The sequence below is a fragment of the Paramisgurnus dabryanus genome, chromosome 15 (genome assembly GCF_030506205.2).
Source record: "Paramisgurnus dabryanus chromosome 15, PD_genome_1.1, whole genome shotgun sequence".
Taxonomy (NCBI): Eukaryota; Metazoa; Chordata; class Actinopteri; order Cypriniformes; family Cobitidae; genus Paramisgurnus; species Paramisgurnus dabryanus.
The window spans coordinates 14,771,308-14,784,574 of record NC_133351.1 but is presented as its reverse complement, the minus strand read 5'-3'; the positions used below and the strand labels follow the sequence as shown (position 1 = coordinate 14,784,574).

At 36.2% G+C, this 13,267-nt stretch overlaps 2 protein-coding genes across 3 annotated transcripts in view; one reads left to right on the top strand and one right to left on the bottom strand.

Moving 5' to 3' along the window:
• Window positions 1-1,773, bottom strand: part of nalcn (sodium leak channel, non-selective) — a 109,017-nt gene extending 107,244 nt beyond the window's left edge. For both annotated transcript variants that reach the window (XM_065251777.1, XM_065251778.1), the window contains exon 1: window positions 1,677-1,773. The gene's annotated coding sequence lies outside the window, so the exon portion shown is untranslated. The remainder of the gene's footprint in view (window positions 1-1,676) is intronic.
• Window positions 1,774-4,782: 3,009 nt separating this feature from the next.
• Window positions 4,783-13,267, top strand: part of itgbl1 (integrin, beta-like 1) — a 61,901-nt gene continuing 53,416 nt past the window's right edge. The window contains exons 1-2 of the mRNA XM_065251779.2: window positions 4,783-5,042; window positions 7,645-7,847. Coding sequence (XP_065107851.1) covers window positions 4,951-5,042; window positions 7,645-7,847 — 295 coding nt within the window. The 5' untranslated portion in view covers window positions 4,783-4,950. The remainder of the gene's footprint in view (window positions 5,043-7,644; window positions 7,848-13,267) is intronic.

The window sequence follows — 13,267 nt, the reverse complement described above, 5'->3', positions numbered from 1 at the left end:
AATTTTGGCCACAATCCTACATACTGTTCCTTTAAATAGGGAAAACATGGAAGTGTTTGGTGGCTTCTAAATTCATCCCTGTTTGGATCCTAAGGAATGAATGGGGCTACGCTAAATGCTAACACATTCACCACACGCTGTGCAAAGATGAAGTGCATTCATTGAAAAAAGATAGGTAGGTATGTATTCATTTGTCTAGGTTGAGGTAAGAACATAGCAAAATTTTGAAAAATTTTGGTTTTCCTTTAATCAAATTTTAAACAAATCATAGGAGAATATTATGTTTAGTTAAAAGAGAAATAAGAGTTTGTTTAACATGTGATGTAAGATTATGACAGTGTAGGCTACATAAACTAAACAAAAGATTATAAAAATGCCAGAACATAGGTTTTAGGTCTAGTTTTCACATTTAGGCTGCCATTATATTTCTGAACAATGCCTAAATTCTGCATAGATATTTATAAAGAAGTCAATTCATTTTATATACCATGTTGATAACGATACTTTAGTTTCTTTAACCAGATGTTCTTGCATCTTATTAAAAAATGTTATTGGAAAGAGAATGTAACTGCAGAGTTGTTGTAGTTATGTTTTAAGTTGACTAGTAAAAAAATCAAAATCAAAAATCTAGACATATTTTTACCAAATCGCCTAGCCTTAATTTGCTACAGAAAATATAGCACGAGGCAGTATACAGCAGCACAGTAACATTCAAAGATTGCAGATGTTTACTAAAATATATAACATACAATCACATGCTTCCTCTGGCTGTAAACAATCTAATGCAAAGTAAACAATCTAATGCAAACCAATACATCACTGTATACATGACAAATGAACAAGAACAATAAATCTGTGATCATTTTGAACAGGCCCAGGCTGTAAAGCTGCTACTAGCTGGTAAGGATTCCCCAAAATTATATGAATAAAGTTTTATGTCTGTCTTCCTGTCTGTCTGTCTGTCTGTCTGTCTGTCTGTCTGTCTGTCTGTCTGTCTCTCTCTCTCTCTCTCTCTCTCTCTCTCTTCATAATCAGTATAAGGTTTGTGCTCATAATCATTTATTACCATGAATAAACATTTACAAAATCTTTACACTAATCATAAATTCAAACAACTATTAAGAACATGCAATGAAACACACACATATAACAACCAAGTCTTTAATTTAACAAAAGCCACCAAAGAGATAACAGTCAAAAGAAGAATATGCTTAACATATAAACATATACAATTATGTCGATATATTTAAGCCTACATGACACACCAGACGACAGTGACATCAGCTGATACGTGAGCATCAAGCAGGGAGATTCCTCCTGCTGCTGCACAGTTACTATGGCAACAGAGGAGAGCAGGTCTGCTCCCGCTATGGTTCTCGCTAAATATCATCTTAAGCAAAAACCAACGCGATACATAAAACATAAATACGTGTTGAATATCACACAGCTTATAATATTGCCTTCATTGGTCATACATGTATTCTAAAGCGTTTCAAATTCATTACAACGCTGTATTTTTTAACAAAGGCCTCTGGCTGCGTACTCGGTGTCCTGTAGGCTAAACACTTCCTGTTAGACAAGCAAACAAGCCTATTCAAACAAAATACTAATTTTACCTGCCACTATAATCGAATTCACATGACGATACGACAGAAATAAAAGCTCTTATGACTTACTGGTTGTTGAAATTCGTCTTTAATGCAGTGTATAATCCATGACTCGTTGTAGTGAGCTCGAGCTTCAGTCACAACAGCCGCGCGACAGATGCGCACCGGACGCGCGTGACCCACTACAGCAGAGCTCACTGGAGGAGACGCCGCAGGCCTGTACATGTACACAATCTGAATTGTTATTGTCATTCTTTTGCTTAAAAGATGCTAAATGCAGGTGAATAAAATAGAAAATATTTTTTTGTTATTGTTAAACGATCTAAAAAAGGTAAAATAGAACACTGTTTTAAAGAGCAACAGTAACAATGATATTAATTTCGTGCAATAAAAATAATAAAATTAACGAAATGAGGAATCGTCTTCAGCATAACAGAGTAAAGAAAATATATAAATTATAAATAATAAGTCAATATAACGCAAAGAAAATCTTAATATTTAGAGGAAAAATGTAAATAAAGTCGAAATATTTTTAGAATAAAGCCAACACTATGGGGCGGATTTCTGGACAGGGCTTATCTCCAGACTAAAATTCATGTTTGAACTGTTTCATTTAAAAATATCTTGTCCTGTTTAATTTTAACATATAGACATTAATTTGACTTAAGATGCACACCTGTAGTGTTTTTTGTAAGGTAATATAAATAAGGCTCTGTCTGGGAAACCACCCCAATGAGAATAAAGTCGTAAGGTCTCTGGAATAAAGTCTTAATATTTTAAGAATAATGTCATATTTTTACATTAACGTTTAACAATTTGTTTTGAGTTATGTGAACAAGCATCTGCAAGCTGCCAAATTACATACCGGCCTTGATAATATGACAATATGGGAGAAATTTTTATTATTTAATTTTAGCTTGGCCCTAATCCTCCTTGGTATAATTAGGCCTCCACAAGTGTTTTTAAAAATGGTTTTGTTTGTTTGAAACCCAAACAACTTTTTACATGTATATTTGTTTTTGTAAAATGTAAACTCTACCCTTACACTACAATTTTCATCCAAATTGTCTCTCCAGTAGGATGTGCTAGAAAGCACCTTACCTTTCTAATCAGAAATGACAAATGCAACGCCTTGCGATCTGTAACTTCACAACTACAGTAGGACAGGTAGTAAAATTAACAATACCCAATGAATAATAGGATCAATCTAATAAAAAATGACACCACTTTCGTAATAATAATTAACTGAAAGTACTGATGAAAACAAAGGCCAACAAAACTGAAACACGTCAACACAGGTAAGAAAAACGTCTTGTAATCAATGCACTTTTTATTGCTCAAAAAATTATCAATGTGAAAAGCCAAGAACTGAAGTTGGTCGGACCAAAATGTTGGTGTTACTTCTCTTAATGAAAATATAATATATACAGTGGCAAGAAAAACGTAAGTGAACCCCTAGGAATTAACTGGTTTTCTACAGTGATTTGCCATAAAATAGGATCTGTTCCTCATCTAGGTCACAACAATAGAAACACAATGTGCATAAGCTGACAACACACAATAATTCTAGTTTCTTGTGTCTTTAAAAAAAAACGCCCATTAAACATACACAGTATGAGGAAAATGTCATTTGAAAGCTCATTTGTGTTATTAACTGGCAAACTGGACTCCAATTAATAAAATTAGTTTGAAAGTGTGGTTTTGTTCTACTTTGATTGATAAAAAGACACTTAGACATTTTAAGATTGCTTTCCTTAAGAAGCATCAGCTCTTATGAACCATGTCTTTCTAAAGATATCCGATCAAGAGTTGATGCACTCCATAAGGCTGCAAAGGGATACAAAACAATCTCAAAATGTTTAGGCATCCATCAGTCTACAGTTAAACAAATTGTCTATAAATGTAAACAGTTTAATACTGTAGCTACCTTTCCTAGAAGTAGGCGCACAGCCAAGATGACTCTAAAGGCACAACGCAGACTACTCAATGAAGTAAAGAAGAACCCACGAGTATCAGCTAAAGGCTTAAAGACATCATTGGAATTGGCACACATCTCTGTTCATGAGTTTACCATACATAAGTCTTTGAGCAGGCACAGGGTATATGGCAGAACACAATGGAGGAAGCTGCTGCTCTCCTGAAAAACATTGCTGTGAGCCTGAAGTCTGCAAAAGAGCACGTTGGCAAACCCCATTGCTACTGGGAAAATATTTTATGGACCGATGAAACAAAAGTTAAATTTTTCAAACATCAAAACATCATCCCAACTGTGAAGTATGGTAGAGGGAACATCATGATTTGTGCATGCTTTGCTGCCTCAGGGCCTGGACCACTTGCAATCATCGAAGGGGAAATAAATTCACAAGTTAAAAAAAATATCAATTGATTTTATTTTATTTTACTTGTTGATATGTTTTATTACTGTTTAAAATGTTAACATACATAAAATAAACCAAGTTGAATTGATATTAATTGGAATGCACAACCAAAAAACGAGATTTCTGAAAGATTAAAAAACGGAGTTATCGCGATTTGCAACGAAAGTCTTCAAATAGAATGTGCTTTTTCGGGCAACTCATAGACTCTGCACCGGCAACCTGGTGCCTACGGCACCATGTTGGAGACCACTGTTGTACACTATACACTTTTTGGTGTGGACAGACTACAAACACAACTGCTACAAAATGTTTTAGCTATAATGTACATATTTCTTTAACTTATTTAGGAAGTTTAAGGGGGTATTTTAATATACAATAATATAAAATCTTCAGACCTACTGAAAAATTTTTGTATTTCAATACAAAAACTATTCATTCATACTTTATATTTAATGATTTGTGTTATTATTGTGTAAAAAAAGCATTACGACAAAACAGATAATCAAAGTTAATAAAAATTTTATTTTCAAAAGCAGTTGAAGTTACTTAAAAAACAATTATCACCAAATGTTTAAGATGTTACCATTACCTGTTCTGCATTTATGATTTTTATTTTAAAAAAACGTTTTTGTATGCTTTGAAATACATTCCAGCTACTAAAGTCAATATTTCAACTGTGAGGAGGTAGCAGAGGAGAGCAGCACAAAATATTGAAAGTAAAATCCTAAAACATGAACAACTGTTTTTAATTATGGCGATCAACTTTTTCTTTCTTGGCATTTTATCTCTTATGCTGACTTCTGCCTTTGCAGCGAGAGTCATTCCTATTGAAAGGCATTCATATAGAGAGCTCAGTTGGCCTCTCAAGAGTTTGAGCTGGGTTTGGACAGCCCGTTTTCCCTCTGTTTGGAAAAGTGGAAATTCCTGAAGTCACTTCACTTCAGGTTTCTGTTGGGGATCTAAACATGCATGCAGAGACTTTGGTGAACTCCGTCTTACTTTCTATGCTTTTGATTTTGCTCTCTGGTGTTGAAGAAACTTTACTGCAGTCACTGAGGTAAGATATGCTGTGTTGTATCGGTTTGATTTTTCTGTGCAACCAAGTTTTGCTGACAGACTGGGTGAAAAGTTTGCGTAGTGTAGTTTTAGCTAGTTTTAACTGCAGAGTCTATGCTTATAGGTTTATATCTTGAGCTGTTTCCTTTTCTTTCTTTCTTTCTTTATTTCTGTCTTGTTTCCAGCAATGGAAAGCTGCCAACGGTGTTTTATTTGTTTTTCTTGCTGTCTGTCAAACCATGTTTTACTTCAATGTATGGTTTTTAAAGTCAAACAACACATGGGCTTTATAAACCTTTTTAATTGTTTCATTCAGTTTTGGCAAAACTTCCTAACTGTATTTTTAACTTTAGTGGTTTATTCATAACAGGTGCACGCTCACCCTTATTACATGTATACCACAAGGCATGTTTGTTTATTGTATAATCTCGCTGCATTGCACAAAAGTTGTCTTAAACAGAAATTGGAATCAGAAAGTGAATGTGCTTTTGTATCTGACAGACTTTCATGTAAGTACAACCATACCAAACCCCTGTTTGCTTTAAAAAAAAAAAAATAGTTGTATTTTTATTACTCTGTAATGTGAGAATGTCCAGCTGCAGAGAAAAAAACAGGAGTGGAATGTAAGAAAGCTACCAAATGAAACATGTTTTTTCACATGGGAACTCGGGTGAGAAAATAATATACAGTGAAATACCATCTGACAGTTTGTTTTGAGAGTGTATGTAATGAAATTCTTGTTCTTGAAATTCGATTTTCTTTCTTTACCAACCCACACTGCTATTTAATCTATCTGCTTTATAACATCTGCCACCATTGTTAAAAACAAAAATACAGTATTTGTAATATATATATATATATATATATATATATATATATATATATATATATACATATATACATATATATATATATATATATATATATATATATATATATATATATATATATATATATATATATATATATATATATATATATATATATTTATTTATTTATTTATTTATTTATTTATTTATATTGTTTGTCTGTTTGTTTGTATTTATTGAACTGCCCTTACTACAGGTAAAGTTTTTAAGGTAGAGTTTTGTACCTTTATTTCTGACAGTGTAAGTAGTTTTAAAGAAAAAATATATATATTTAAAGGTGCAATGTGGTACTTTTAGACAGATCTCTTGACAGAAATGCAATATAATATACATAACTATATTATCAGCGGTGTGGAGCGTATAAGGACTGTACAAAATAAACTGTATTGTTTTTATTACCTTAGAATGAGCCGTGTTTAACTACATACACCACAAGTCCCCTTACAAGGAAGTGGCCATTTCACACCGTCATGTTTCTACAATAGGCCTAAATGGACAGACTGTTCTATAGATCGCGTTTTGTTACTACATTGTCTCAGACTATGACGTCCCACACTGCACCTTTAATGCTGTGTCCAGACCAGCCGCGGTAGAGGCGTAAAGCGCAAGTAATTTCAATGTTAAGTCAATGTTAAGACACGTGTCTGGAGGTCCCGATTCCGCCTCATTTGCGCGTCTAGATTGTGATTACAGAAAGCGAGCGGTGTCGCAGAAGCCCCTTAGATGGCGCAAATTTCCCACGCGGCTTTCAAGTGTGAATGAAGCGAGTAAACTCAAATTGTTCAAGCGGCAAACTAGACACGGTAGACACGAATTTGACGCCTCAAATGCATCTGGTGTGAACACACAGTAATGCTACGTACACACCATACGCGGGTCATCGCGTTACTCGTTTCAGATTACTTTATAACTTTGTATAATGCAAAATTTTCGCTTGAGTTGAATATTTTTAACTTGAGCGAAGATGTGTTGAGCCGAATAGCATGGGACGCATCTAATTACGTCTTTGCATTGACTTTGTTTGTAATCTACTCGCTCAAATCATTGAACTTGCATCTGGTGTGAACCCACAGTAAGACATGACATTATAATGTGAGATATAGATGATATTGTTTTAAAACATATCATTATTTTTTAACCTTGGAGAACCCATGGGGTCAAATTTGGCCACTATTAATTGCTGCTACCCAAAATCTTCTTGGGTTCTCCAGGGTTAACATCTTACATTGCTTTTCTTAATCACCTTAAGTTTAATGTGTTTAATTTCTTTTAAATTCAGAATCAATATTTATGAGCTGTTGGTGTTTAAAGATCTGTCAAGTCCGTGGGATTGAATAACAAAATAATATCTTATGAGTCATGGCTCCATTTGAACAAAAGTAGTGATTTCCACATTAATTATTGCATATACTGTATAATCCTACTAGGAATATTCTTTATCTCTATATAATATTCATTTTAAGGCTTACAAGATACACAGACAGGAAATCCAGTAAAATATTGTTAACTCCCTTAAAACAATCTCCATCCTCAAATGATCCTTCTTCAAAAAATCATAAGAGGTTTTCTTCTACAATAAGAAAGAGAGTCTGGTTGTCATTACTGGCCAAAGGGAGGATTGCAAACCACCACCCACCCACCATCTGGCATATGTTCACCTACAGGCAAAAAAAACAGAGGTTTGATGTGCAAGACAAAGGTCAGAGAGGTGACTGAACGCTCTGTGTCTTGCAGGCAGGTGGGTGGAGAGTGTAAGATCTCCGCCGAATCATCACAGAGGCGCTGTCGGACCTCCGACGGGTTGATCTGTAGTGGGAGAGGCGAATGTGAATGTGGGATTTGCATATGTCAGGTCACGGAACCCGGAACGTTTTATGGACCGCGATGTGAATGCAATGATTGGGTCTGTCCGACATATGATGAAAAGTGGTGTGGAGGTAAGCATACGTATACACAGTTCCCACTAGGTGCTTTGGATCCAAAAAGGGGTGTTTTCCGAAAAGACGGTTATGTTGATATTTGTAAATCAAGCATCCAGCTTCAATGAATGCCTTTGATGTTCCACATTGTATTGTGTCATTAGCTACAAGGTCGTATTTGAATTTCACAGTGCTTCCTTTCATTGAAACCCAGGCGGTTTTCCAAAGAGCCCTTTTGGGTGCCATATTCCTTTTCTGCAATAAAAGATGTCACAGGCACTGCTTGAAAGGATGTTTACACTTATGTTGACTGTCATTGCAAAAGTTTCCACTGGATGGTGAGTGTGTGCAAAATTTGTTGAGAGCCCACAGAAATCCATTAGCGTTCTGTGCATGAATGCGCACTCAAAAGACTGAAAACCTCTGACTCACCTGACCCTCAAAAACTCCAATTGACGGCTTCATGACTTGCTGATGGCATTTGCACTATACTGTATAAAGGCCAGCTTTGAAGCATCTTATCTTTATGAGGACACAATGTGTTAGCAAGTGATATTTCACATTTCATACATAATCAATTCTTAATAAAAACCACAATAATTGCCACAACCACTTTGGATTCCTGTTCCATCTGTCAGATTTTGGAATAGCACCCACTTATATCTGTTCCTCCTCCAGTTTTGATGTGTAGACACTAGGTGTTGAAAACCACTAATGGAGATATGAGAAGACGAAGAGAGAGGTTTATTTATGGAGGCAGGTAGGTTACGAGCCAGTGAAGAGCTCATTAGTTACAGATCATGGCTAGTGATAGGTTTTCTCCCATAGTTACTTCTGAAAATAGAGGCCATAACTAGAATCTTATACTGTGGATATTTACTGCATGTCCCTGCCAAAATACACAACATCTTATCCAGATAACTGGTATTCAGAGCTGGTTCGTTGTAAATCATACAGTTCATGATCTTGTATAGCTGTAAAAGAATTGTAATGAGTTGTTGTTCACAACCCTGCCATTGTTGTCATGTGGCATTGTTTTTGAATCTTTAGCATCTCTATTTCCTCTTGTTTCAGTATTGCTTAAGGTTCAAGTATGGTTTATCTCAACAGTGAGCATGGTGTTAGTGGGAAATAATGAAAACCTGGAGTGGAATAGGAGTGATGATATGAAGCTTTGACTGAAGAGGCAAAATTGCTGTTTCTCAATGGCCCTGTTCCAAATGGCACACTCCGGACTTGTGGACCTCCTCAAAGTCCACACTTTGATGGCATTATGTAGTGCAGACCCTAGGGACCCTTTACGCGAGTCCAAGAGGGTGCACCGAAGTTGTATTTTGGGACAGACTCAAGCGTAGGAAATAGGTTGAGAAGTTGCCCTGCATTGTGAACTCCTCCCATCCGTCGTCCGTTAACCACAGACCGCATCAAGGGTTCAAAGGGGGCGCTGATGAGCACACTTCAGAGCATAAAAATTACAGATGGGACACCCTACGCACCTCCTTTGACACCTTGATGCGGTCTTCAGCGAAGCCTGCACTGCAGCAGACTTCGCGCACTTTACAAACCCAGAAGTCCTTGCGAAAGGGCAATCAGACCAATCAGAGGACGGAAGGGAGGAGTTCACACTGACGGGCAACTTCTCATCCTATTTCCGGCGTGACGCTCCAGTTTGTCCCAAAATACAACTCCGGTTCACCCTCTTGGACTCGCGTCAAGGGTCCCTTAAGTCTGCACTACGTGATGTCATCAAAGTGTGGACTCTGAGGAGGACCACAAGTCCAGAGTGTGCTATTTGGGACAGGGCCAATGTGTTCCTGGGTTCCAAAAAGTTTTTTAAGGACAAGTTACTTGATAATAATTTCTTCTTTATAGAACTGTTGTCTCAAATACTTTATTTTTGGTGTGCAAAATACAGTTACATTTCGGAAAAATGAGCCAGACTGATATTAGTGCATTGTCAAAAAAAAATGGTCTCTATCTGTCAGACCATGGGCGTAGATTTAGGGTGGGACGCTAGGGACACGTCCCTACCAATATTCAGGGAAGACTGAATTGTCCCTAGCAATAATTTCGACCAAACAATTAATCTGTATTTATATATAACCACTGATGTCCGTCTTATTCTAGTGTTTTCTATTTTTTACTTATTATATATTTGTTCAGGAATCATTTAAATGAGATTAGAAATCTTTTGCAATCCCGTTCTGTAAAAATAACGCTCTATGTGGTACACAAACGGTTAACAGCTTTCGTTCTCTGCAATGCCCGCCTCCGTAACTCACATCGCTAATATGATTGGATTTGCATTTCTTTAGTCCCGCCTCTCTAACTCACAGTGCTAATATGATTGGTTTAGCATTTCTTGAGTCCCGCCTCTCTAACGCACATCACTTTATGATGGGCTTGTATTTACTCGCTACGTGTGATAGGATCGTTTCACTTTGTACAACGCGCCAAAGTTCACTCAAGACGCGCGTGATTATTCGGGCGACAGGTAAGTGAGGAAGAAAGTATTATTATACCCACTGTAACCGTTTCATGCACAAAAAAAGTGGTGTCACATAATGATTTAAGGACAGTGTTTTCACCAATACACAACAATCCCATGTTAACCTGAGGAGTTGCAAACTTGTGTCAACCTTTTATAAATGGGGTGGCAAGGTTATTTAGGGGGTCCCTAATACATGAAAGAAAAAACCCCAACATGGTAAAAACATGAATTCATGTCATGATTGCTGAATACTTTACATTACTGCACAAATGTAGACATAATGTAAGGTTGCATTTTAAACTTAAACTATGTTTTTCACACTGATTAACTGTCTGTTAATAAATAGAAGATTTAATGTGAACTACAGAAACGTTAATAAACGTTGTTCAGGAAACAGCATGATATACATACCTACTTCAACACTGGGTTTTTTCTGGCAAAATTAAATTAAGAATTAAATATTAATTGCATATTCTTCAATGTTATAAAGTAAATATGGATTCATATATGTTACAATGTGATTTTCTTTTTTTTGACAAAGACTTTAACAGTTACTGTTTATTAGGCTCTAGGACATAACAAATTGTTTATTATAGTACATTAAATTTGGGATGTCACCGGGGGTGGCAAGTCAGAGTAAAGTGCATACTGAGTTGTCTGTTGTTTATGTCAAGTAACCACCATTGGTGGTGGTTGAGGAGATTCCCCCATTCATATGTAAAGCGCTTTGAGTACTGAGAAAAGCGCTATATAAATGTAAGGAATTATTATTAATTAAGTAAACGGTGATAAACAGTTTTTGTAATGCGACCATTTTATTTATGTCCCCACCAATGCCAGAATCAAACCTATGCCCTTGTGTCAGACGGTACCCTTAAAAAAAGTACTCCTCTGCACATATAGAGTTCATATTAGTATCAAAGAGTGCATATTAGTACCACAAAAGTTCATAATGGTACCAAATGTATACATATCTGAACCTAAATTGTACATATTAGGACTTTTTCAAAGGGTACTGTCCTCAGTTGGTGCCAATAGCCCCGTGGTTAGTGCACCGACAAATAGCACCAGTGTGCTTACGACGACCGAACTTTAATTCCCCAATCCCGTCTCTAAGGTCCTTTTCCGACCCCGCTTTCCTATCTCCAACCAACACATTTCTGTCAAGTCTCCACTCTTTTGTCTAAATAAAGGCACAAAAAGAGCCAAAAACATAAGTTTTGAAAAAAGTTAATAAAGAAGAATAGTCAGTGACAGCTTGGGACCATTTTAGATTTTTTTCTGACTGTGTAACAGTACTCCCGTTCATAATAATTTTATATTATTTGGTAGAAGAGACAAATTTCCTGGTATTTATTGAAAATTGACAAAACCATTTATTGAACCTTGCACAACAGTATATTTTAGTAATATTACCACTATTAAAAAAAGCTTTAAGCCATGAGTGGATGTGCATAACAGCGCTTTACGAGAGATACATTTTTATTCTGCCTTTCGTCATGGCAAAAGCACTGTGGTTGCCTTATTATAGTATAAATATAGCAAGGATAGCTATTTATTCAGCATGCTTTCCATTCAGTCATGTTTTTTTCTGACAGCTGGTCACCAGCTGTGTTCGATTCCATTTTGTTCCATCTCCTGTGTTTTCAACAGGCCGCATGTCATTAGCATATGTGAATATTTCCTTTTTATATGTTGTCACAGTATATTATACAATTTCAGATATATTTTCATTGGGATTGTAAGTGTTTGTACAGACTGGGATAACGGGAGCACAATTACATGGTTTTCTTAGCTTTTCATGTGACCTGGTTTTGCTTTGAATCTGTTATTCTTGAACTATAAAGAGCTCAACGTGGCAATTCATTCCCACTTTTCTTTCTGATTTTTCTCTTGCAAAACAAGTTAATTGGGTTTTCAAGGAGCCACGTGAAAGATCTGGCACAGTTGTGACTCGACTTTTCCCCACTGTAGCTCTTTTCCATCTGTAGAAATGATCTCAGCTATTTGGTGTGACCTTCATTTGGTCCTGTGGTGTGATGCATTGCCCTTTCCAATCAACTGTGTGTTAAGTGTGTTGCACAGACCCAGATGAAATCTGCAGGCGACTTGGTGCTTTTTGTTGTTATTTTTGGGGACAATCTCAGTAATAGTACATTTTAACCTTTGGTTAACAGAGGAACTGAAAGTACTAAAGTATTGATGTCAATAATCATAAATAAATTAGCCAACATATTTGATAAACATGCATAGGTAGTGAACCAGTAGAACGTTGTGAATGATAAGCAGTAAGGTAATAATAGTGAGAAATTTGAAAAACTTTTGCAGAACTTTCTACAGCAATCTGTGCAGCATGCAGAGTCCATGTGGTACCAATTCTCTTCAACCTGATAAAAAATGCATACATCTTAAGTGTATGATGAAATTAAGTGTATGTTTAAGCTTAAAGGCATGTTTTATATCAGTCAGGAGGATTGTTTTGATTTATGACATCTTCAGGCTCCTTTAGTTTTGGGATGTGTTTGAGTCAAGTGAGATCGAGTGAGCTAGATGAGTGTTTTTCCATGTGCTCAGCTCCCAGTGGAGCTTTGTCATGAGCTTTCTTTATTACCCCTTTATTTATTTTTTTTGCTGGAGAAGTTCTGTAGTTTTACCCATGAACGCTCTGACCATAATCACTCAGGGCAATGGAATTTACGAATATTACGTAACACCTGACTGCTCCATGACTTTTAAATCCAGGATGTCTTTGATTTGGGAAGTTACTTTGAAATCATAATTGCTAATGACATTCATTTCAAAATGTTTCATGAGTTTTATGTTATGGGGTCATGGTCAGCACAAAAGTGGTTCATAGCGTGCAAGTACCAAAGGTATTTATAATACTATTAAAAAAGAGAACCCTTTTCCCAGAACACTCTTTCATGGATGGTGTCAGAAAGATCAA